The sequence below is a fragment of the Sinocyclocheilus grahami genome, unplaced genomic scaffold (assembly GCF_001515645.1).
Source record: "Sinocyclocheilus grahami isolate Dianchi unplaced genomic scaffold, SAMN03320097.WGS_v1.1 scaffold197.1, whole genome shotgun sequence".
NCBI classification, from domain to species: domain Eukaryota; kingdom Metazoa; phylum Chordata; class Actinopteri; order Cypriniformes; family Cyprinidae; genus Sinocyclocheilus; species Sinocyclocheilus grahami.
In genome coordinates this window covers 1,242,952-1,268,294 of record NW_015505376.1, presented here as the reverse complement: position 1 = coordinate 1,268,294, position 25,343 = coordinate 1,242,952, and the positions used below count along the sequence as shown (strand labels likewise).

The 25,343-nt window shown below is 36.1% G+C and overlaps 2 protein-coding genes across 12 annotated transcripts in view; one reads left to right on the top strand and one right to left on the bottom strand.

Moving 5' to 3' along the window:
• LOC107595140 (brefeldin A-inhibited guanine nucleotide-exchange protein 1-like) overlaps positions 1-17,907 on the top strand; it is a 96,104-nt gene extending 78,197 nt beyond the window's left edge. For 4 of the 5 annotated variants that reach the window (XM_016285462.1, XM_016285461.1, XM_016285458.1 and 1 more), the window contains 13 exons: positions 4,853-5,025; positions 5,864-6,024; positions 6,501-6,631; positions 7,991-8,120; positions 9,211-9,346; positions 9,531-9,669; positions 10,748-10,817; positions 10,955-11,075; positions 11,451-11,590; positions 12,351-12,519; positions 12,768-12,906; positions 15,063-15,180; positions 16,656-17,907. In XM_016285462.1, coding sequence (XP_016140948.1) covers positions 4,853-5,025; positions 5,864-6,024; positions 6,501-6,631; positions 7,991-8,120; positions 9,211-9,346; positions 9,531-9,669; positions 10,748-10,817; positions 10,955-11,075; positions 11,451-11,590; positions 12,351-12,519; positions 12,768-12,906; positions 15,063-15,180; positions 16,656-16,835 — 1,807 coding nt within the window. In that variant the 3' untranslated portion in view covers positions 16,836-17,907. The remainder of the gene's footprint in view (positions 1-4,852; positions 5,026-5,863; positions 6,025-6,500; positions 6,632-7,990; positions 8,121-9,210; positions 9,347-9,530; positions 9,670-10,747; positions 10,818-10,954; positions 11,076-11,450; positions 11,591-12,350; positions 12,520-12,767; positions 12,907-15,062; positions 15,181-16,655) is intronic. The other variant, XM_016285457.1, reaches the window with a different exon arrangement.
• The window catches only part of LOC107595142 (centrosome and spindle pole-associated protein 1-like), a 38,383-nt gene continuing 20,767 nt past the window's right edge, over positions 7,728-25,343 (bottom strand). For 4 of the 7 annotated variants that reach the window (XM_016285478.1, XM_016285477.1, XM_016285476.1 and 1 more), the window contains 6 exons: positions 25,009-25,146; positions 23,717-23,763; positions 23,510-23,573; positions 22,398-22,480; positions 21,009-21,159; positions 18,458-19,143 (listed from right to left, as the gene is read on the bottom strand). In XM_016285478.1, the coding sequence (XP_016140964.1) occupies positions 18,935-19,143; positions 21,009-21,159; positions 22,398-22,480; positions 23,510-23,573; positions 23,717-23,763; positions 25,009-25,146 (692 nt within the window). In that variant the 3' untranslated portion in view covers positions 18,458-18,934. Of the gene's footprint in view, positions 7,739-14,661; positions 14,665-18,457; positions 19,144-21,008; positions 21,160-22,397; positions 22,481-23,509; positions 23,574-23,716; positions 23,764-24,832; positions 24,864-25,008; positions 25,147-25,343 lie in introns of those variants that run through there. The other 3 variants (XR_001610237.1, XM_016285479.1, XM_016285480.1) reach the window with 3 other exon arrangements.

Sequence of the window (25,343 nt, the reverse complement as noted above, 5' to 3'; positions counted from 1 at the left end):
GGAAATGAGCATCCCTACGCTCTACTCCCTTCGAAGGGCAGAGCCCTTGGAGTGTGTTCTTTGAAGCATGCAGGGCATTACTGTCTCCTATAAGAGTTTGGAACTCCCTTGATGAAGGGAATGACTGACCAAATGTTACCTTGACAACGTTATGTGTGCATGCAGCATTCAGCACTCCATCAGTTGTTGCAAATAACGTTAAATATTTCTTCTTATTATTATTTTATTCAAATATTGTCTAAGTGTGTCTTATTTACTATTAAACATTTTAAAACTAAACTTGCTTACACTACCATCTTAAATCATATTTCTATCACTGACGAGAAATATTTTGTATTAAATTAAAATAAAGACAAATTTAATTAGCCTGTTCTACTTACGTTTGAATGTGTGAAGTCTAAATCAACCCCAACTTTGCTTTAAAAAGCATCGGAAGATCTCCTAACCGAAGATCACATGATCACAAATGGAAATCACTTCTGTGAAGTGACCATAGCATGTTCCCTTTCGCTAACAGACTTCTGAAAGGGCCCTTCATGAAGGGATTCCAGTGTTCACTTTGGAATGTCCAAAAAAGCCATTTGGAATTCGCCCTAAGTCTTTACCTGTGCTCTCTCCATTTAAAATTAGAGGCAACCACTGTATTTTAATCACAATCCAAAGATGCTGCATACATGCAGCATGAGCAGTGTTTGATTTAATTTAGATTGTGTATATTTTCGAAATCTGGAGCAAAAAAACAGAATGCTTTGACTTTAGCTTTGTGAAACTAACTACTACATAAAACATATCTAGAGCCCCGTTTCCACCGCAGGAACTTTCCCCAGGAACTAGGGACTTTGGGCCGGTACTCAATGTGTTTCCACCGCAGGAACCAGGATCTAAATAAAGTTCCAGGTAAAAAGTTGCCCTTTAGAAAGTCCCTGCTCACAAGGTAGTACTTTTTCAAAGGTCCGGAACTTTCGGGGGTGGGACTTGGGCGCTGAACATGCTGATTGGTTGAGTTCACACAACATTGTATTTCAACCACCATATATTCGCTTAATTAAAAAAAAAAATTACTGTTATTGTATCATAAAATGTAGCTTCAGGCGAGAATGTAGTTGTTTAAAGCTTAAATCTGTGGTTTATTTATAAAGACAGCACCTATTTGAAAATGTGCTTCGCCGATTTCGGAGACGAGAGCTCCACGCGATCAGCGGGTGCTCAGTGCTCATGTTTCCCGAGAATCCCGACGAGAGCAGCCTCACCTTGGCTAGTCCTTCTGACATTTACCGCTGGTTCTGAAGTCTCTTTAGTGGTTAAACATATAATTAGTTTTGGGTAAATCTAACAGGTAATCTTTGGTCTTTATTATATTAATCTGTTAAAATGAAAATGAAAAGAGGCAATAATGTTTGATATAATATTTAGTTTCATTGTAATGTATGTACTTTCCCTGAACTACATTTCTGCTGCTATTAATGTTTAAATGAAACCGAAAAGAGGCAGTGGTGTTTGATATCATATTTTGACTTATTGTAAATACAGTGAGGAAAATTGCAGTAGCCAAGGCGAGCTGACTGACATTATCACGTACGCTGCTGTTTGCAGAATTACCGGACTTGCATCGTCCTGTCCATGGGAGTTCACACTCCCGAGTCGAACTCGCGAAGTCCGAACTACTGTGGATTCAAGTCTAAAATTTGCGTTCTTGGTATTGAGAAATGCTCGCAGACCTACAGTATGTCACCAGACTATTTGCCTAATCTTCTCGGTACTTTAGACCGCGATGGAAACACAGACAGCAACAGGTCTGGGGGGCAAAAAGTTCCTGGGACAAATTGTTCCAGGTAATTTAGTTGGAAAAGCGGCTTAAAGGAGTCATATGATGTTGCTAAAAAGAACATCATTTGGTGTAATGAAATGCGTTTATGCTGTTTAATGGTAAAAAAACACATTATTTTCCACATACTGTACATTATTGTTTCTCCTCTATGCTCTATGTGTGTAATTAAACAAGAAACAACGGAGTGCCTAATAAAACCCTCTTTTGTGCGGAACTACTTCCTTCCGCCACGGATTCAAAGCTCAAGTTGACGGTTAAACGTACGTCACGTTTAGAATTCGTATCAAGGGCATGTGCTGCTTCAGTTAGGTTATTAGTGAGAAATAATGAGGTTATAAGAGAGAAACATGCAGCAAGACGTGCATCCAAATGCGAGAGAGAGAGACCGCGAATCTAGACGTTTCTTCTTATATTAACTAACGTACTCTATGATTTGCTCAGTGAATAAAAAAAAAAAAACATAGATCCGGCTAGAACAAGCGGAATTATACAAAATTGTGAAAGGGCATTCCTGTAGCGATACCAGTACAATATCTCACGGTTCTCAACCAATCAGGTTTGAGAACCAGAACGAACTGTTGTATAAAATGACTTAAACTGTCTTTTTTTCACGTTGCGTTGCATCGTGCCGCGTAAACATAAAACCATGTCTGCATTTGTGATCGGAGAAATGACAAACAACAAGCGCTACTCTACACTGCTCAAAACTCGCGTTTGAGTCGTCAGTGGCAAATCCTTAAAATGAAAACGTACTTACAGTTTGTGAGTCAGAATAGCCGGCATTGTAGTCTACTTTTCCAGGATCAGGAAACAGTCCTCCATAAAATGCGCTGCACACATCATGTTGTAAATACAACTTAACCACTGATTTCTAGTCGTGTCCTCTTTTGGAAGGCCAAACAAAGCAGTTTCACACGGCGGGCTAGAGTGAGCGGTGGCCGGCCGGCCTGAGTGAGCGGCGGCGGGCTTGAGTCATTTTTAAATATTTTTTTTGAGTACGGTGCGGCCGGCGGGCTTGTGGCAACCACATGTAACGACCCCAGGCTGGACTCCGCTTCGTCCACGGTGAAAGCCGATCCGGCGATCCACAGCGCGAAGTTGATGTATTTCCTCAGTGACCAGCATGGAGCTCCAGGCATGACGAAGCGGATATCGTCCTCTTTTGGAAGACCAAACAAAGTAGTTTCGCTTTCACAACGAAACACAGCGCCTTCACGACATGGCGGCGGCGGCAACAACAATACTACAGCGAGAATAAAAGTTACGCCTTCTTTCTTTGCGTGAACATTTGGGCGGTGTTATGCAAATCTTCCCACATCGTGACGTAGACATGTGGGGGCGTGTTAGAACGAGCCGTTTTAGGTAGGCGTGGTTGACTCTTAACATTTATAAAGAATATCTCTTTGGATTTGAGACTTTAGTCTTTGCAACTTTACAGATCTTCTTTATGCACCAAGAGCTTGTAACACTTCAAAGAGAAAGGGAAAAATTTAAATCGCATCATATGACCCCTTTAAGATGGGTTAGAGACACAAGGTTTGTGCTGAATGTAGTTGTTGTTGCTCTCAGGTGGATGTACTGCTTCTAAACATCATCTTCTGAAGGGCTCTGCTCTGGATTCAGGAGACTGGAGTGCCTGCCTCCAAATATTTTTTAATCTTCTTTACGTCATGTTCACTGCTTAGTTTAAATATACAAAATGTTCTCCTTTTAAGTGTCGGTAAACATTTTCGACTTTCAGGACATGCCATGCAGACATAAGCAGAAGGTCTTGTTTATTAGTCCTGCGACATTAACATGTTCTTAATTAACATTAGTGGTGTATTGATCCATAGAGAATAAGTAAAAGTTCAAATAACAAAATTTTTAAATCAAGTGACAGTAGCTCTGTTGTGTAGGTTTTCCAATAACAAGCAATTTTTCTGTAAAGTAGGCACAGCTTTGAAAGTCATGAAAAATTCAAATATTTTTTTTAATTATTATTTTCAAAAAAATTCAAGTATAATTTTGTTTTAGTTACACTAATGTTTAAAGTATTTTTAAGATAATTAAATAGTAGAAATTGCAATGTCTATAATTTTATATATATATATATATATATATATATATATATATATATATATATATATATATATATATATATATATATATATAGCGCGCTAGCGCGCGAGAGAGATTTACAGGAGTTTCTTTATATATATATATATAGCGCGCATTGGCAGTTAATTTAGTGAATCAGTCTATGATTATTCATTTAAAAATGTATGAAAAGTTATTTTAGGATTATTTATATAGTTTTATAGTGTTTATTAACATTTAGTAATGTTTTATAATTTTAGTTTGTTGTAGTAATTTTGTTGTTCTTTGTCATTTTTAAATATTTTTTTTACTTTGTTTTATTTTTTATTTCAGTGCGAGTAATTCAGTTTAGTTTTAGTAATTTTAGTACTTCAACTTTTATTTTAGTTATTTGCTAATGCAACATTTCCACTTTTCTTTCAAGTTTTTTATATTTTAATACATTTTTTATAGATTATTTTATTTTCTGCTGTTTACAAAACTTTCAAAATGGCTATCATTTTAGGTAACAGAACTGGTTATGAGCAATTAATGTCAAAGAATTGCTTAAAGATTCATTTTGTCATCACTTAGTAGTTACAATTTAGAAAAATTTTGTAGTGAAATGCATATATTATATAAACCATTTTCATCTATTTTTCCAAAAGGTAGCTCAACTATAGTCTAGCTACTTTACATTAGAAGCAGCCTGGCAATCTTCACTTTTAAAGTAGCTTCTCCATCAATGGAAGGATGCGAAGAAGAGAAAGTTCTATTAGCTCATATGGACCCTGCAGTACTCATTAGGCTTAGTGAGTGAACACCGTGTCAAAAGCCATCATGACTGATGGAGAAAAATGAACTTGTCTACACGTGTTTGCCCTTGCAGAATGAGATGAAGAGAGAGAGAGTGTGTGTGTGTGTGTGTTTCCCTGATTTATTCACATGTTTCTTCTCTATCTACAGATCTCCCACCATTAGAGACATGGTGGTCCGCTGTATAGCCCAGATGGTCAACTCTCAGGCTGGGAATATTAGATCAGGGTGGAAGAACATTTTCTCTGTTTTCCATCTCGCTGCCTCTGATCAGGATGAGAGTATTGTAGAGCTGGCCTTCCAGACAACTGGACACATTGTCAGTAAGTGCCTGATGGAGATCAAGAATTCTACGATTTAGGATACAAAATATGCAAGATAAAATCTCTATTTTAGGAATTACTCGTGAAGAGCTGTTTTTAATATAATACTGTTTAATTAATTCATTTATTCATTAATTTCTTAATGAAACCTTATTTAAATTAAACCTAATTTTAATTTAACACAAAAAACTTGCATGAAATAATAAATAATAAAAACAAATCATAGTATTTTTATACTGATCATAACACTGTTTTTCCAATAATATAATTTATTATGAAAATGTTTAAATTTAATTGCTAAATGCTAAAATGAAAAAAATGAAATGTTAAAATAAAAAATGCTAAATAGACACATTTTCACTGGTGGACCTCCATCGATTAGACTTGTATATTAGTTGCAGTATATATTTCAAGCATTTTATTTTAAATATTTTTTTTCTTATTTAGTTTATTTTTTTCATTTCCTTTTTTATCCTTCCACTTATTGGTCAATTTTTTTGTTTCTTTTTTTTTGGACCAAAAATTAATTTCGTTTTATAGGAATAGTTTATTAATTTAATTATAAGTATTTATAAATAGTTATAAAATAAAGTATTATAAAATTATTGTTGTTATTTTTTTATTATTACAGCTATTAAACCTTTGAATTATTACAGCTAAAATTATTATTTTTATTTCATTTATATTTATGGTATTCATTATCATTTATCAGTTTCCACACTTATAATTTTTTTTTTCTGGGTGGGAGTGGAAAGGAAGATTTGCATTGTGAACATTTATGAACTTTTAATTCATTTTTGTTTGTAAAAGGCCTCTGTCATCTCTTCTCTCCTCACAGCGAATGTATTCGAGAAGCATTTTCCAGCTACCATTGATTCCTTCCAGGATGCTGTCAAATGTCTGTCTGAGTTCGCCTGCAATGCTTCTTTCCCCGACACCAGCATGGAGGCAATCCGTCTCATCCGCCACTGCGCCAAATACGTCTCCGACCGACCTCAGGTCAGTGCTAACGAGTGCGCTCTCCATAACAGCTGAATTATGATCTGACCCCGGGTCAGGCTTTAGACAGACATTCACTAAATGGATTACGCTTGAGGAGACCACAGGGCACTTTTAACGAGAAAACTCTCATTACCGGATGCCGTAATGAGCAAAAACTAAAGGCCTTTATTAAGTAGATGGAAAATGTAAACGATCTGTTTTCTGCTCTCCATGAAGGGTGATTGTGTTAGGAGCTGTGTTTGTGGTTGTTAAGTGCTTTAGTCCTCTGGTGTTTCTAAAGTGGAGATTAGTGAAGGCAACCCACATGGAGATATCCACTGCTTCCCAATGAGGGTTGCCAGATTGGGGCAAAAACCTTTTGATCTGTGAATGCAGCTTATAGTCAAGCAGCATGTGTGTTCTGGCATGTGCTTAAGTATGTGCTAAGCAAATCAAATATGGCTCTGTGAGCAAACTGTGTTTTGTGTCGGCAGGCATTTAAAGACTATACCAGTGATGATATGAATGTTGCGCCGGAGGACCGCGTCTGGGTGAGAGGCTGGTTCCCCATCCTCTTTGAGCTGTCATGCATCATCAACAGGTGTAAGCTGGACGTCCGGACCAGGTTAGCGGCAAACCTATAATACAGACAAATCTCAAATCTTTTTTTTAAATAGTTTTTAAAAGGTTTAAAACTACAGAATGAGTTAACTTGGTCCTAGTGTTTTTTCCCCCCAGTAAAGTTTAAAGTTTAAATTTTATTCAGCAAGCATGTATTCAATTGATTAAAATACATTCGATTGAAATTCAAAAGTGACTGTAAAGATTTGTATTTTAGTTTCACTGTTTTCCTTGAAATATTAACCAGCACTGTTTTCAGCATTGATGACAATAAGAAATGCTTCTTGAACACCAAATTCTACTTTGCCATCACAGACGTAAATTAAATTTTAAAATATATTAAAACCGAAAACTATGGAAGCCTGTTTCTGCCACTGAATAAACATTTTTTAAAAAGGTAATTGTGACTTTTTATCTCACAATTCTGACTTTTTTTTCCTCGTAATTGCGAGTTTACATCTTGCAATTCTGACTTTTTTCTCAGAACTGCATGATATAAACGTGCAGTTATAAAGTCAGTATTGCGTGATATAATTCTCGCAATTGCGAAACTAAATTTTTAAATTCGCAATTCTGACTTTCTCAGAATTTAGTTTAAATCTTTTTTTTTATTATTAAATGCTTTAGATTATTAAATGCTCTATTTGTAGAAATATCTGCAATAAATGATCTTTCTAGTAAACGTCGTGTAGCTAAATTAACTGTAGAAGTATCAACCCTGTTACTATGATTTTGTATAGTAAACTGACTATTAAGCACTGAATATTTGTGGAAATATTTGCATTAAATTCTCTTTCTAAAAAACATATTGTAGCTAAATTAACTGCTAAAGTTTCAGCCCTGTTATTATGATTTTGTTATTAAATGCTTGATATTTGTAGAGATTTTTTCTTTCTCAGAATTTAGTTTAAATCTTGCAAGTTTTTTCTCGCAATTGCGTGTTTTTATCACGCAATAGTGACTTTATAACTCGCAACTGCCTGACTTTTTTTCTCAGAATTGCAAGTGTATATCTCACAATTACCTTTTTTATTTATTTTTTTTTCAGTGGCGGAAATGTGCTTCCATGGAAGACAGTTATAATACATTGTAATAATGTTTTACAACATTGCTGTTTTTTTTGTTTGTTTTTTATTCAAATAAATGCAGACGATTTTCAAAACAAACAAAAAAAATCTTACCAACCCCAAACTTTGGAACGATCATTTATATTAATTATATTTTCAAGCAAAACATTTTCCATAAACTTTTAAAGTGTGATTTAAGTGTCCGTTTTGAGGCTACTATTATTGCCAACAGTTAAAAACTGAGATCTTCTTATAATCACCTTATCCCAACAATCTATTTTTGTTTTGTTTGTCAGGGGTCTGACGGTGATGTTTGAGGTGATGAAGACGTACGGTCACACCTACGAGAAACACTGGTGGCAGGATCTGTTCCGCATTGTGTTCAGGATCTTCGACAACATGAAGCTTCCAGAGCAACAGACTGAGGCAAGTCAACATCAGCACTAGTGTTTCAACGGATCACAAATCTCACGGTTCGGATCATATTACGGTTTTTGAGCCACGGATTGGATCGTTTTTCGGATCAGCAAGAAAAAAAAATCTATGTAACTTTGCTTTCCAAAAGTATGATACCACAGCAAAAACTCTTAGCCTAAGAAAGTTCAAACATTATTAAAGAGACAAGTGAACAGCCAGTAAAAATAAGAACAAATAGGCTGCACAAATTACAAGCATAGATAAATACAACAGAACAATATTACAAATAAGGTCGGTAGTATTCAGATACAGAAATGTAATAATAAATCATGTAAAATAAAACTGCATAGTGTTCACTGTATAAATTAAAAAATAGATTCATCTTTGTCAAAAATGTGTTTTGTGGTTTGATGAGCATAATGACAGCAGCAGGTATTATTAGGCTGCTGCCACTTTAAGACCTGATGCACGGATCCAGTATAGCCTAATGATACACATCCGATTTCTTTCTCAGCTGTTCTCGTTCACTTAAGACACAACAGACTGCATTTGCCACAATGATTGTCGAGATCAGTATTTTGTCATAATTTTATGTGTATATGCGTCCGTTCAAAGGCAAGGAGTGAATGAGATAGGAAAGATGGTTCAGGTCGGTGTTCGCGCGCAGTCAAATGCGCCTCTCTGCGTGTGCGAGCTTCATGTTTGTGCGGCTGTGATAGAAAACAGCGCGCGAGTAACGAATCGAGTTCCATTTCGCCTTTTCATTCGCTAGAATGGTTTAAAATCGCTTGCGTGTGTAAACACGTACAATTGATAAACTATCATGGTTACATTCTGCAATTAATCCGCGGATCAAATGTGTGCCGAACCGTGGGGCTTGGTCCGTACGAATCACGGATCAACTACGATCCGTTTAATCAGCACTGAAACCTGTCCTAGAAGATAATAAGCCTTCCATTTTAGAAAGTGTCACTTTCCATTTCCATTGTTTGGAAGGGGACTCTCTCTGGCGTTCACATAATCATATGGTAGCACTCCAGTATCTTCATGCCAAGGATGGAAAACCGTGGCTAATGTTTTATTTTGTATCTTCCCACAGAAAGCGGAGTGGATGACCACCACCTGCAATCATGCACTTTATGCTATCTGTGACGTTTTCACACAGTACTTTGAATCTCTCAGTGATGTTCTGTTAGATGATATCCTCTCTCAGCTCTACTGGTGTGTGCAGCAAGGTGAGTGTTCAGTACCAGCAATAGACAAGGTACAATTGCAGTACATTTACAGTGACCCTGTTGAGAAAACAACATTGTTCAAAATGCTGAAGTTTAGAAGATTTTGTGTGTAGGCGGTTCATTGAAATGCATATGTGAATTATGACTTCAGGTCATGATCTCACTCGCTCATCTCTCCTCACAGATAATGAGCAATTAGCAAGATCAGGCACTAATTGCCTTGAAAACGTGGTCATCCTCAATGGCGAGAAGTTTAACGCCGAGACCTGGGACAAGACCTGCAACTGTATGCTAGACATCTTCAAAACCACCATCCCACACATGTGAGTGTTCACATAAAGGTCTTTCTTTTCAGAATTGATGGTTTACTCTTTTCCTAAGGGGTCATTTTATAAAATAAATAATAGTAGTTTCCCTCTTATATAAATGTATATAAAAGTAATCAGTTACTCCATAATTAAAAAAAAAATTCTAGTGTCTTAATTAGAATGTGAACTCTTTAAGGATAAGTCTTTATCATGTTTTACATGTTATCAGTAGGCATCATAATCTGAAAATATCAACCCTGTTATCATGATTTTGTATAGTAAACTGATTATTAAATACTCAATATTTTTAGAATAATACTCAATATTTCTTTCTAATAAACATCTTGTAGCTAAATGAATGGTAAATCTGTCAACCCTGTTGCTATGAGCCTGTAAAGTAAACAACGGATTATAAATGCTCTATTTGTAGAAATATCTGCAATAAATTATCTTTCTTATAAACATCCTGTAGCTAAATTACCTGTATACGTGTCAACCCTGTTACTATGATTTTTTATTAAAGTAAAAAATAGATTTTTAAATGCACTATTTGTACAAATATATGCATTAAATTCTCTTTTGAACAAACATTTTGTAGCTAAATATTAACTGTTAAAGTTTCAACCCTGTTACTATGACAGGGGTGGCGAACTCCAGTCCTGGAGAGCCGCAGCCCTGCAGAGTTCAGCTCCAACCCTAATTAAAACTCACCTGCCTGTAGCTTCCTAGTAACCGTTCAGACCTTGATTAGCTTGTTCAGGTGTGTTTGATTAGGGTTGAAGCAAAACTCTGCAGGGCTGCGGCTCTCCAGGACCGACGTTCGCCACCCCTGTACTATGATTTTGTTATTAAATGCTTGATATTTGTAGAAATATCTGCAATAAATTGATATTTTTAAAAATAATTTACATGGAAGACATGAAAGCTGTAAAACTATCAGCCCTGTTACCAAACCCTTTTTCCTTTTTGGCATAATTATATATATATATATAAAAAAAAAATACATTTATTAATTTAGCTTGACATGGCAACCCATATCATTAAACTGGAAAAGGCACCTGCACCCTCTAACCCAGCTCTGTGTTGTTTTCAGGCTGTTGACATGGAGACCGGCTGGTACAGAGGGAGATCATGTGACTCAGCTAGACTCTGATAAACAGCTGGTATGCAAATACGATTTCCAGACTGTGCTCAAAGTTTAAGTGTTCATGGAGGGTCATCTCAACCAGATGCTCTTCTAGTGCTATAGGAGTTCATTTTAATGTTAGAATATTAATTAGTACTGATCTGGTGCTTACAGGACTCCATTTCCCAGAAGTCAGTGGATATTCAGACTCGGTCAGATGACCAGCAGTCGGTGAACAGTATGGAGAAGGCTTTGGCTGAAAACCGCAGGCAGAGTCAGTTCAGTGTGGCTTTAGGCATGTATCAGGGTGGCCAACCATCCAGATTATTGTTCTTTATTGATCTTTTATTTCTTCTTCTTTTTTTCACAATATTTCATAACTGAAAGATTTGAAACTCAATATTGAAACTAAAATTGCTAGATATTGTTACTCATTAATTATACATTTTAGCACAAATACAACAGTATTTGATTGCAGAATGCCACAAATGACCAGTTAGAATCGAGAAAATCCAGAGAATCATGTAATAATCCTTAATGATTTTCATGAATTAAATTTAACATTATTTTTATTATACAGATTTTAGTCTGATTTCATAAAGCACCCAGAACATACTGACTATCAGCTGGTCAGTTGTTCATTTTGTGTTTCCATATGCGATCTCCCCAGAAGCCCAGGAACAAAGGCTGTTTGCCGCTCTGCTCATAAAGTGTGTCGTCCAGCTGGAGCTCATTCAGACCATAGACAACATTGTGTTCTTTCCTGCAACTAGTAAGAAGGAGGATGCTGAAAACTTTGCAGCAGCACAGGTACCATCTTTTACAATCTCTGATTATAAACAAATGTTTTTTTTGTTTTTTACTTTTGCATACTTGGGATTACAATCAGGAAATGTCATAAGCAAGATTGCGTTGGCCACATCAGTGTTATTTTAACATTATTTTATACTATTATAGTATTTATTCATATTTTGAATTACCTTTATTTTCAGTTTTAGTAATTTTATATTTATTTTTTTCTATGTAGCTTCAATGTATTTATTTCCGTTTTAATTAACTTAAACATATTTATTTTGGTTAGTGGCCAAGAAACATTTATAATCTTCATTTAAGTTTTTTTTAAAGTTTGTTTTCATCTAATATTTCAATTACCAAAAAACATTTTAAGTTATAGTTTTAAAGCAGAATGCAGAATAAACAACAATTATGTGAAATAAATTGATTACTTTATTTTATTTTTTTAATTCTATTTTTATTTATTTTATTTCATTCTATTTTATTTTTATTCCTAATTATTTATCGAGAAAAAAGTGTGGAAATAAAAATAATACAATTTTAAGTAATAATGCAATTCTGTTTAGTTCTACTATATAAATAATATATGAATAATAACATGTCAAATGTAATATATTAATAAGAATAAAAAAAATAAAAGCTTAAAACCCCTTATGCTAGGTCACACCATTTAAATGATTATCGAGTAAAAATGGTTATATTAAAGGATTCATGAAGATTTTATCTCTAAGTTATAGTCAGTTATACAGTCTAAATGAAGTGTGTTTTCCTGCAGAGAGATGCTTTGGACGCTGACGTACATGTGGATACTCAGGACCAGGGAATGTATCGCTACCTGACCTCAGAACAGCTGTTTAAACTGCTCGACTGTCTTCTGGAGTCCCATCGCTTTGCTAAGGCCTTTAACTCCAATAACGAACAGAGAACCGCGCTGTGGAAGGCTGGTCAGTACTCATGATCATTTCTTTGTTGTTAGAAACTTGAGATGCAATAAATATATCCATTATTAGGAGTTTATTTCTCCACATCTACCAAAGCCGCCACATAGCTTACAGGTCACGTCGTATCAAGTCCTCCGTTATCAGATAGAGCCACCTGTGTGGCCTAATGGAAAGTCTTTGTCACGTCTGGCTTGATTTCTTCTCCCATCCCACATTATAAGAGCTCACTGTGTCTCCGTGTGTGTGATCAGGTTTCAAAGGGAAGTCGAAGCCCAATCTGCTGAAACAGGAGACCAGCAGCCTGGCATGTGGCCTGCGCATCCTCTTCCGCATGTACATGGACCAGAGCAGGCAGGACGCCTGGGAGGAGGTGCAGAAGAGACTGCTCAAGTAAGACATCACTGTCACGTTCGTGACTGGAACCGCTGTGCTGTCAGACCCTGCGGCCATGTAAACATTATTCAGCTAATTACATACTCATAGCTGTTGCTGTCTTCAGTACACTTCATATCTTTTACATTTAGCTTAGAGACATCTTTTGATATTTTTATAATACGCTGCCACTATAACAGAAATCAAATTGTATCTTAAAGATCCTGGGAAATCAAAATAGAGGAGTTTTTGGCTTGTATTACCTTAGTTTAGGGTAAAAACTTTTTTTTTTTTTTTTAAGAAATTAATACTTTTTATTCAGCAAGGATGCATTAAATTGATCAGAGGTGGCAGTAAAGATATTTATAATTTATACAAAATATTTCAATTTTAATTCAATTATTTTCTTTTGAACTTTCTATTCATCGAGGAGTCCTGAGATGTAAACTCGCAATTCTGTGGAAAAAGTCAGAATTGACTTTTTATTTCTCAGAACTGCGAGTTTATATCTCGCACTTCTGACTTTAATACATGCAATTGCGAGTCAAGTCGGAATTGTGAGTTTTAAACTCGCAGTTCTGAGAAAATATCAGTCTCCCCCCCCCCTTAGAATTAATTTTATATATTATAGTTTATATCTCACAATTCTTAGAAAAAAGTCAGAATTGCGAGATACAAGCTTTGAGTTTATATATCTCACAATTCTGACTTTATAATTCGCAATTGGGAGTTTATATCGATCAATTATAAGAAAAAAAAAGCCAGAATTGCAAGATAAAAAGTCGCAATTGCGAGAAAAAAGTCAGAATTGTGAGATAAAAAGTTGCAATTACCTTTTTTTTTATTCTTTACTCGGTGGCAGAAACGGGACTCTATAGTTTTATTTCTGTAGTATACATTTTAAATTATATTAAAATAGAAAAGTTACAATTACTTTAAATTACTTGTAATAATATATATATTTTTAAATGCAGCTTTCAAATAAATATATTTAAATGAAATACACACACAATAAAAAAAAATTTTTTTTTAAAAAGTAATTACTATTCTGGATAAATAGACCAAAAATATTGATGACACATTCTGCACTTGCTTGTATAATCAAATTATATCCAAATATACTACATCCAAAATATATCCAAACACATGCCACCAACTAGTAATGGCAAGTAGCAATGCGTCTTCATGACTGTAGCATAAATGAAAGTATTTTGGATATTTTATAAAAAGGGAGGGATGTAATATGTTCTACCTAAGTTTCTGTCTTTAAGCATCTTGGTATGTGTTTGTTAATAATAAAACACACTTTCACACACACTTGTGGGTCCCACGACAACATGAAATGGCATTTGCTGTTTTACTACCATCATGTGACAAGTTTCCAGGTAAAAAAGGATAGACAACAAGGAACAAGATATCTTTCTAGTATAATAATTGTAGGATCCTAATAGATAAACTCTCAGGGTGTTTTGCAGTTAGAGTCAAATAAAGACCTCGACTGTAGTAATGTTGAGAATCTAAAAACACTTAGACTTCAGAAGAGCAGCGCATTAAAAGCCATGTTGGTTCCTCATTCCAATTTATTCATTTTTATGCTGGACAAAGGTCACATCCTGAAGTGGGAGTGTGGGTTTGCTTTATTGAATTGCGATTGGTGCTCTGGCGTGGATCCAACAGAGAAAGAGAGTTTCATGCACCATTAGGGCATCGTTTTGTTAGATTAGTTGAGTAACAAACATTAGCGCTAACAAATTAAGCTTTAAAACGAGACACGAACTACACTCAGCACTAATTTCACTCTATCCCGGAGTCTCAGACCTGTGCGCTTCCATTTAGCATTTAGCACACGTGTCCCCGACTCTCAGACTTCACCGCTAATAGCGTGCAATCATGAGAAAGAGGCCAGGTCAGACTCTGACTTCCTTGTCTGCAGGAAGACTATCAGAGACACTAGTCATTGGCTGTGTTCCGTCCTGCAGACCTGCTTAACCAGGCTAAAGGGGATTTCGGTGAGATTAGGTCATGATGAGTGAAGGAAGTCGCAGGGCAGATGGGGGTTATATAAGACATATGAGGGGAGGAGCCTATCAGAGGTCACTAAGGCTGTATTCAAGATGTTTGTGGAATATTGAAATCCTCTGTGCTAAAACGCAGTCTCTTTTTCTGTTTGTTAGCGTGTGCAGTGACGCTGTGGCTTACTTCCTGACCCTGACGTCTGAGAGCCACCGCGAGGCCTGGACTAACCTGCTGCTGCTCTTCCTTACCAAAGTGCTCAAGATCAGTGATGACAGGGTGAGTGTCTGATTCACTGCTGATACGTTAGTGGAGCTGCACAGAATTGTTCAGTCCAGCATTTCCCAACTGAGGCTTTGCAATCCCCTAGTGGTTAATGATGAAACTGCAAGACCGTTCATGAGTTTGAGAAACTATTTTTTAAAACCAATGTAAATTATTAAAAACCAAAAAAAATCATTTTATAAAATGATTTGTATAGTTCAAGTCCTGACGTTTGATAATGATGACCAATTGAGCATTCAAGTCTTGTAACTGTAGCTAATAGCTTTTAAAGGGATAGTTCACCCAAAAATGAATTAATGACAGAAGTTTCATTTTTAGTTGAACTATCCATTTAAGTTTTTGTAAAATATTTGATAAAATATATATATTTACTTATTTTTATTATTTAGTAAATATTAGTGCTGTCAAACGATTAATCACATCCAAAATAAGTTTGTTTACATAATATGTGTGTGTACTGTGTATATTTATTATGTCTATATAAATACACACACATGCATGTATATATTTAAGAAAAATATGTTGTTTATATATGAAATATATTTCTGTAATATAAATATATACATGTAAATATTTTCAAAATATATACTGTATGTATGTATATGTATATATATATATATACATATACATAATATATATAATATACACAGTACACACATTATGTAAACAAAAACTTAATTTGGAGGCGATTAATTGTTTGACAGCACTAGTAAATGTTAAAATATTTTACAATTATTAATACATTTCGTTTTATATATTATTGTTCATAAGTTTGGGGTTGGTAATTCTTTTCTGGGTTTTTTTTTTTATAGAAATTTAGACATTTGTAATCATTGTTTTTTCCCAGAAAATATTAAGCAGCACAACTATTTTCAATGCATAATTAATAAGTAATGATATGAAATTAATTCGAATATTAGAATGATTTCTGAAGGATCATGTGACACTGAAGACTGAAGTAATGATGCCGAAAATTCAGCTTTGCCATCTCAGGAATAAATTACATTTTAAAATATATTCAAAGTGTCATATTTTTCCTAATATTACTATTTTTAATCAAATGTAGCCTGAGCAAGCATTAGGGATTTTTTTCCAAAAACATTAAATATATATATATATATATATTCTTGCCAACCCCAAACCTTCGATGGTAAATAAATATACTTACTTTTATTATTTAGTAAATGTGATGTAGTCCACATCACAGCAGCTTGATCGGAAAAAGTGTTTTCGTTCCCAAACAAGCTAATTGATATGAATGATCAATGCTCAGTCATTTTTAATCTTTCTCAATTAGAGCCCTAATGCATTACAGAGTCACACACACAGAGACAACACCGCAGTTTTGTGTTAATGTAAATGATTATGAGAGCACACCTGGTGCTAATCAACACAGGTTTAATACGATTCCACCGTGGCGTGCGGTGAGAAAATGTAAAGGAATTAAAACACACGTGTTTGCTTTGCAGTTCAAGGCCCATGCGTCCCGATACTACCCTCTGCTTTGTGAGATCATGCAGTTTGACCTGATCCCGGAGCTGAGGGCCGTCCTGCGCAAGTTCTTCCTGCGCATCGGATTGGTGTTCCAGATCACCCAGACTTTGGAAGCAGATCAGCCTTCAGGCGTCCAAACTCCCAACGATGCCTAGAAGAAGCTACAGCAGTGCCTGTTCCTACTACGGTCTCCTCTTTTCATCTGCAGGACGTGAGCATCTGATCTCCTGCAACCAATGAGGAGATGGAAAAGATGGACTGCATCAGATGTGATGGTACTAATATCAACTCCCCACCTGCCCTTTGAGGGTCTGCTCTGGACAAACAGCCAATCCCAGATCAGGAACTACGTCCCACCCACTGGACAAATGTCCAGGCCTTGTACAATAGGTTCAAATTATCTAGAACATCATGAGGATGCTGAATATCGCTACTACTATACAAATGCTTGACCTTTGAGATCTTCAAAAGGTCCAGATATATTTCAAAACAGTGTCTTGGCATTATATTAAAAGCTGTTTGAAGAATGACAGAAGGGTTGCATACCAAGCAATGTGATGTGATGTTTCTCAAGCGATTCAGATTTTTGTTTTTATTTTGTTGCGTTTGCACCGCTAATGGCTAACTCCGAAGAAACTAGTTGTACAGAATTCCAGCTTTGTAATATAATCTCACAACACTAGATTTAGTTTTCTGTATCTTTTCGTTTGTTTCTCGGAAATTTGCTGCACTTGTTTTCTTGATCAAAATGCACTGGAGATTTTTACTTTTGTGATAAATTATTGAACTATGCCATCTTTCCCTCCATAACTGTCCAGCTAGAGATTTCTAATACGATATAAAGTGATTAGTTCGATTTACTCCATTTTATATATGCTGACACTTTTTTAATTAAACACTGAGGGCAACGAAGATCCTTCAAAAGGAAAAAAAACTTGAAAATTGAGGGTGAGTTAAATGTGAGCTGCATCTGAATCACTGGTTTGTATCCTTGTTTGGAGTTAGGCTTCACTCTACATGTACAAATTTAAACAAACAGTTAATATATTTAAAATCTTCTCTTTGGTTTTTGGGGGTGGGTTGTATTGTATAGAAATTAATGATAGCTGCGCTTTAAAAACAGTTGATGGAATAAGGATGTGAAGCATTCCTGGCTAGTGAGGGTGACTGTAATGGTACAGCCCTGTAAAGTTTTCTATATGGAATAAAATGATCTGTACAACTCTATATGACACTGGTCATTATCACCACACATTCTAATCAGGTCATAGGTCAATAAAGTTTTGGAACTTGGTACATTTGAATTATGAAAGACAACTCCATTTGAAAAATTCCTGGGGGGGGAGAAGCTGTTTTCAACGTTGAAAAGAATATGAAGACTTAAATTACATTTAAAATATATATTACAACAGAAAACAGCTATTTTAAATTGCAAAAAATATTTCACAATATTAAGGTTTTTACTGTATTTTAATCAAATAAATGCAGCCTTGGTGAGCATATAAGACTACTATTGTTAAAAAAATTACTTAACAGTAGTGTCAAAACTATTTAAAATAAAATATATAATAAAAATGATTGGGACACCATTTGAACAATTTCATTTACGGTTTGAGTTTCGTAAAAACAGTCTCTGTTTTTATATGGTCAATTCTGAACAAATTAAATTGTGACTTTTTCCTTCTAATCCCATTTCTCCACAAACTGAGCCATTAAAAAAAACGATGGAACACGAACGCACACGTCACATATAGATTAAATGAAAAGTGTTCAAAAATTCGTAAAATATTTATTAAAGAGTTAATACACATTACATATATTATATATTTTTTTCCCACTGTAAGCTTATGCTTGCATAAGCTCATATTCCTACTTACAATTCATGTGTTGTAAAACGGTCATTAAAAATGAAAAACGAATCACATATTGTAACATCTATATCTCTCACCTGAGAAACAGAGTTCATGCAGTTTACACATTCATACAAAGTCACAGTATGAAGCATCAAAGTGAATTTCCCAGACTGCATTCTGACGGGAGGGAACAGACTCTTAATGCTACAGGAAGTGTTCCAGAACTTTCTAAGTGCAATATTTCATTCACAACAATCAAAAGTCAGACAGAAACAAAAGAAACTGGACTAATGAATTGTTAATGTTCATCTTTGGACTCAAGTATACAACTTGTTCCATACAAAATAGCTAAATAGTGTAACTGGCATAAGAATTCATAATTCATGCGTCTTGAATGAGATTTAACCATGATAAGTGGATGGCCCTTCCCAATCCTGGCCTACGTGGTTTTGGCTGGATGGCCTGCGACCGCTCATGAACCTCTTCAGCGTTTCAGAGGAACTAGGACGTAACCAGGTGTCTGTCGCAATGGTGTCAATGGAAACGCGCCGATCGGTTGAAGGAGGAGTCTGTGGCCATAGCTCCTCCCCTTCCTCTGCTGACACTTGCCCTAGATAGCACAAGATACATATCTCAGTGCTTCTAATTACATTTATGGCTTTGTGTTCAGCAAGCTAACAGCTTAGCATAGCGCTAACGAATTAAGAAAAGCTTTTGAGTAGCTAAAACAAGATATCAAAATTTACATTTTTCATCTTTGTGTAGTTTGGATTCTAGATATATCCACCCCTAAAAGTCACGCGAAGCAACAAACTGTGGTTGGTCGTGTTAAGCCCAAAGTATTCTTCATTTTGAGCACAGTGTGCGTGCCATAAATAAAAATGCCGTACATTTTTATGTCTCATAACTTGTGGGGAGAAATAGTGCAGACACTGGACAAAGTTAAATCTTCCTAGTGCACATGTCAGGGTTTTTCCCAAAACAAATTTTTGTCCCGCCAAAGCCTTATTTGATCAGTTAATGTAAATAATGAGTGATGTAAATGACTGCTGCACTTGTGATAGCGCGCATGTTAACTGAGGGAGAGAGAGTAGAGAGCCCCTCCTTGTGCACTTTCTCTAACCGTCTTACCCTCCCTCAAAATCAACTGACATGACGGTAAAAGGTCGGAAGATTTCGGAGTGCATTCTGAGATTTTTTTTTTTAAACTTGAATTACTGGTGGTGTGAATTGTGCTAAAAGAACAAATCGCCGTCTTATCCTCTCTGACAAGTGTTTCACACATGCAACTAACATAACTTTCAATAAAAAAAAATCCTATGCAGTGATGAAGTGTTTGCGATGTCCTAACAACCAGGATTAGCACACAATGCGTCCACACCTGCTAATGTCCGATTCATGACATAACGGCTCATTTGAACCGGTTCATTTTAATGAATGGTTAAAACAACTGATCTGTACAACCCTTACGAAAATCTGAGATGACCAAACACCTAAGAAGAGATGATGCCAACCCCTCACAAGACCACAAGACCTCAGATGATGGCAACCCTCAAACAACATACAAAACTAACAAATTTTAATCTCAACATATAATCATTGCAGTTAATAGTGTTCACCGTCTGTTTGATTAAACTTAAATTTTCTGTAAAGCTGCTTTGCAACGATTTGTATCGTGAAAAGCTCTATACAAATAAACTTGAATTCAATTGAATATTAGTTCAAATAAACCACGAAGACTTTTTTTGCCACAGAAAAAAAACCCTGCGTGTGTTTGGTCACTTAAACTTTGAAAGGCTATGCGTTTTTGCTGTATGCATATGCTAAATGTCCCCAATATACTTCAAGCGAAATTGAAGAATGAACTGCTGTTACCTCATTTTGAACAAACATTTCGATCAGCCTACTAAATTCTACTGGAGTCTGTTGTGGGAGTTCAAAAGGGTTTGAACTGGTAAACACGTTCACACTAACATTCATCAGTTGTGTTACTGTATTCATTAGATGATTTTATGATACCTTGTATAAATTTTGCTATGGCTGATAACCATAAGTACATCTCAAATAACAACCTAGTTATTTTTTGACGTTGTTTTCCCAATTTGCATTCTTTGTAATCTAAAAAAAAAAAACTGTACCTGATAGTCAAAAGACAGCTGTTTTTTTTCTTTCTTTCTTGCGAGTATCTTTAAATGCTTATATTTTCCTAACTCTCCCTGTGTATTTTAAGGAAAACAATTTTTTATATTGTCACACGTTGCAAACAAGAACTCTGCCAGGTGTATATCAAGGCCTTAAGTGTCCCTGTCAAAACTAAAGTACACCTAAGGTATTACATGTTGGCGTCTTCCTGTCAAAGTGCGCCAGATTAAGCTGCAGTGTTGACCAGACTTCATGCCAGTAGTCAAATGTAGTCTGGCTGAGCAAGACTAACCAACCCAAGGTGATTTTCCTTTCAGATTCAGAGCTCCTGACCTGATCTCCAATCATGTTCTCTCATGTTGTTCAGCGATGTCATCTTGTTCTTTGTGCGCTCTCTCAGCCGCTCTATTTCTGTGCTGGTAATCGAGTGCAGAGACTGGCTGTCAGGACTGCGGTCAGGTCGAGCGTACCCGTTTACCACATCCTACCAACAAAACAAAAGTACAGTTATTCAGTCTTTATCGATGCATTCAATTAAAAAAAACATTCTAATGTAGCTCTGTTATAAATCCCAACCCAATGGCATCTAAATAGTAAGCACACACATGCGCTGCGCCTTGTTTACATTCAGAGGAAAGCGCGCGCATGCGTCGTGGCACTCTACAAAATGGTGCCTGAGGGTGACGCGGAGGAGAAGAATTGTTGAATAAAGTCAATAAAATAAAAAGTGAATAAAAGTTGTTTTTGTTTTCTTAGCGCACAAAAGTATTCTCATAGCTTCATAAAATTAAGGTTGAACCACAGATGTCACATGGACTATTTTAATGATGTCCTTGCTACTTTTCTGGGCCTTGATCGTGGTAGTACCCTTGCTGTCTATGGAAGGACAGAGAGCTCTCGGATTTCATCAAAAATATCTTAATTTGTGTTCCGAAGATGAAAAAAGGTCTTATGGGTTTGGAATGACTTGAGGGTGAGTAATTAATGACAGAATTTTCATTTTTGGGTGAACTATCCCTTTAAAGATACCTCGTTTAACCGAATTCTAAGGCAGGATGCACATATTAAGTTGATGTTTACTTCTTCCGAACATTCGTTCACATATTTGTGCTACGCCAGCGTCTTCACACACAGACGAAACTTACTAGAGAAGTGTGATGTGTGACAAATATATCTGTAAATAAATACAATTTAAATTCACGTCTCGTACACTTTAATGACCTTTGAATGGAATATATATACGCTCCCTTCGAACTGGAATCATGGCGGAATATCCTTTGATGTACACTTCGCAGGGCACTTGCATTCGAATTGAACAAACGTCTGAAGCGATAAGAGATACACACAAAATGTGCAGAGCGGGGGGGAGGGGGGCGTGAGGACTGGAATTGAGAACCGCTGCCAAAATGCATTCCAACAATGGGAGTTGCTGCCTATGTAGAGCGTTCCAAATCAGTCAATTATGAGGTCTGACAGTTGCATTCACATCTCATGTCTTTTGCAGAATCTTGCACGACATTGCATTCTAAAAGTATGGCGCTCAAGTTTAAAAGTTCAACTTTTAAAAAGCATGATTCTATATGTTGCATTGTTTTTCCATTCTACTGAATCTTGGAAGTCGGCTGCCCATGTAAGAAGCAAGGTAGCTAGGTTTCGGAACAGATCTAAAGACATTGCCTTTTTCAAGTGAGGTTGTAGTTGTGTGTGACTGGGAACTCTTACTTCAGACATGTCTGCCTTCCTGACTGCAGGTCTCGCTCTTTGGTCACGCCGGGATCGTAGAAGGAATGCATCGTCACTGGGGTCTGTGTAGAAACAACTGATTGGTTATTTACAGCCGACACATGTTCAGCAACAGCAGGCTCTGCAGTCCTTCCTCTCTCTCTCTCTCTCTCTCTCGAGATTCTCTCTAACTCCCAACATGCACGAGTCAAGCAATCAAAGCTTGGTAATTGAAACTGAGCAAATGAAATGGCATTTAATGGATGAGACTGAGACTGTTTTGGGAACTCATTTACAAGGTGACTGTCGATCTCTCTGGGGTGCCGCTGAGGACAGGCATTATCCTCACCCCAGAGTCAATCTTCTCTTCTGTCTGGTATTCATAGCTGTCACACTAGCTGTCACTCGTCCCTGGTGGCAGTGACAGCAGCTGTCTGACGGCGGTGTCACGCATTGTCTGCTGCTCATACTGTCACATACACACCACTATACTTGTAAAAACATCCCATAGACATCTATTGTTTCTAAATGATGTTAATCGATAAGCCCCAAACTCTACACCTTAAGTGTCTTTTAACTTAGATATCACATTATATTAATAAAACGAAAATGGTCAAAATGAACATGAACCACAGAACTAAATATCACAATAGCATGCTACATTTTTGCATGGAGGTTTTTGCAGGAGATCTTGCATTGATCTTTAATGATACAAGGACTGTGTTGTGGACAAGCAATGTAACTTGTGTGTGGCAAGATTCCACATTATTTTTGAAAGGTTTTTATGATTTTTTTTTCTTCTTTTTGGTGATATTTTTGATGAAAATATGTAATTATTTACTCACTCTCATGTCATACCAAATCTGTATGACTATATGATACATTTCTCAAAAATTATTCCCGTTCAACAAAAGAAAATGTCATACAGGTTTGGAATGACACGAGGGCGAGTAAATGCTGACAGAATTTAAATTTTGTGTGAACTATCCCTTTAAGTATGTATACTGGTGAGTGTAATCTAAATGTTGTCTAAACTTTGCACATGAAAAAGTATTTGTGACACATTTGTGAGTAAAACACTTCCCTCCATTTTTCATTTTAGGGGAACTTACTAATAAAGGCACTCTCTGAGTCTAACAGCAAGTGTCTGCCTGGATCCTCTGCAGAATTCAGCCTCTGGGGGGATAAACACATCAATAAACACGTCAAGTCAATAACCAAAACCAGCACTAACAGAGTGCAGATACCCTTTAAGGGCTCAGAAAAATGGGTCACGGAAAAACAGTCAAGATTTTTTTGGTGGTGCACACGCAACTCACTTGCTCATTATGATGCCGCTGCCCTGAAGACACCATGTCAAAGTAACCTGCCCAGGAAATACAGGTACTGTATGAGTCTGCCGTTTTTAAATGTAATTTTCAGCAATTATATATTTTATTTATATAGTACCATTTAAAAGGTTTTTTTTAATGATTTTGAAAGTCTCTTAAGGCCCATTCAGCCCAAGAACCACAAATATAAAGATAACTATAACGGTAACTATATTAGCATCCACATCAACAAATGATATTGTTCAGTTTATACTAAGTGCGCATGGCAGATAAATTGTCTGCAGCTTTAAAGGGGTCATATGATGCAATTTCATGTTTTCCTTTGTCTTTGGAGCGTTACAAGCTGTTCGTGCATATATAAGAACCGTAAAGTGCGCAACATGTACGTCCTACGTCATCCGCCCCGGAACAGTCAGCAGAAGTGAGGAAAAAAGTATTTATAACTTTATAATATTTATAATATTTTTATTACAAAAAAAAGCATTTATTTGCTACAGGAGGCCTTTATTCACCCCCAGGAGCCATGTGAGGCACGTTTTATTATGGATGCGCAAGCTTTATTTGACTACTTTTGGACAAAAGCGCCCGCCTACTCCCATTCTAAAGCTTGGAATTTTTAATATAACTCCGACTGGATTCGTCTGAAAGAAGAAAGTCATATACACCTAGGATGCTTTGAAGGTGAGTAAAACACGGGCTAATTTTCTTTTTTTGGGTGAACTAACCCTTTAAGACGCATCCACACCTTCCTAAAAAGCCTCATTAAAACACGCCCCCACAAATCTACGTCACTGTGTGGGAAGATTTGCATAACACCACCTAAATATATACGCAAAGAAGGTGTAACTTTTATTCTTGCTGTAGTATTGTTGCCGTTAAATTGTTGTTACAATTTAAAATATCTGTTTTATAATGTAATATATTTTAAAATGTGATGCAAAGCTGAATTTTCAGCAGTCTTTACACAGTCTTCAGTGTCACATGATCCTTCAGAAATCATTCTAATATGCTGATTTGGTGCTCAAGAAACATTTCTAATAATTTTTAACATTGATGTTGAAAACAGTTGTGCTGCTTAATATTTTTGTGGAAATTGTGATGCACCTTTTTAGGATTCTGATTTTATGCATCCTTGCTGAAAAAAAAGTATTAATAATAATTAAAAAAAAATTTAAAAAAAAAACATACAAACCAAAACCAAAATGTACTATGATATACAAAAATTTCAAAATAAAATTACTCATAATAATACTCATTATAATCCCCAATAACAGACTGACCAGCAGCTCTGCCCCTCCTCAGACTGTTGATGGTTCGTTGCTGTTGTCGTAACAGAGCCTGTTGCTGGATATCTAGACTGTGATTATCACTGGGGGAGTCAAGATATGCCTGCCGCACCTCCTCACGAGATGCACCATCTGATAACACAAACAAACACACACACACACACACACAGAGATAAGAGTCATCCTCTCCTCCAGGACTACAGCCTCACTGACAGATAATGCAGGGACTTTGAATACAGATATTGAGCGGCACACTAACAAACATTATCCATTCACAGAAAACACTGACTCATATAGCAAATAAGTCTTGTGCATCACACATGACAGGA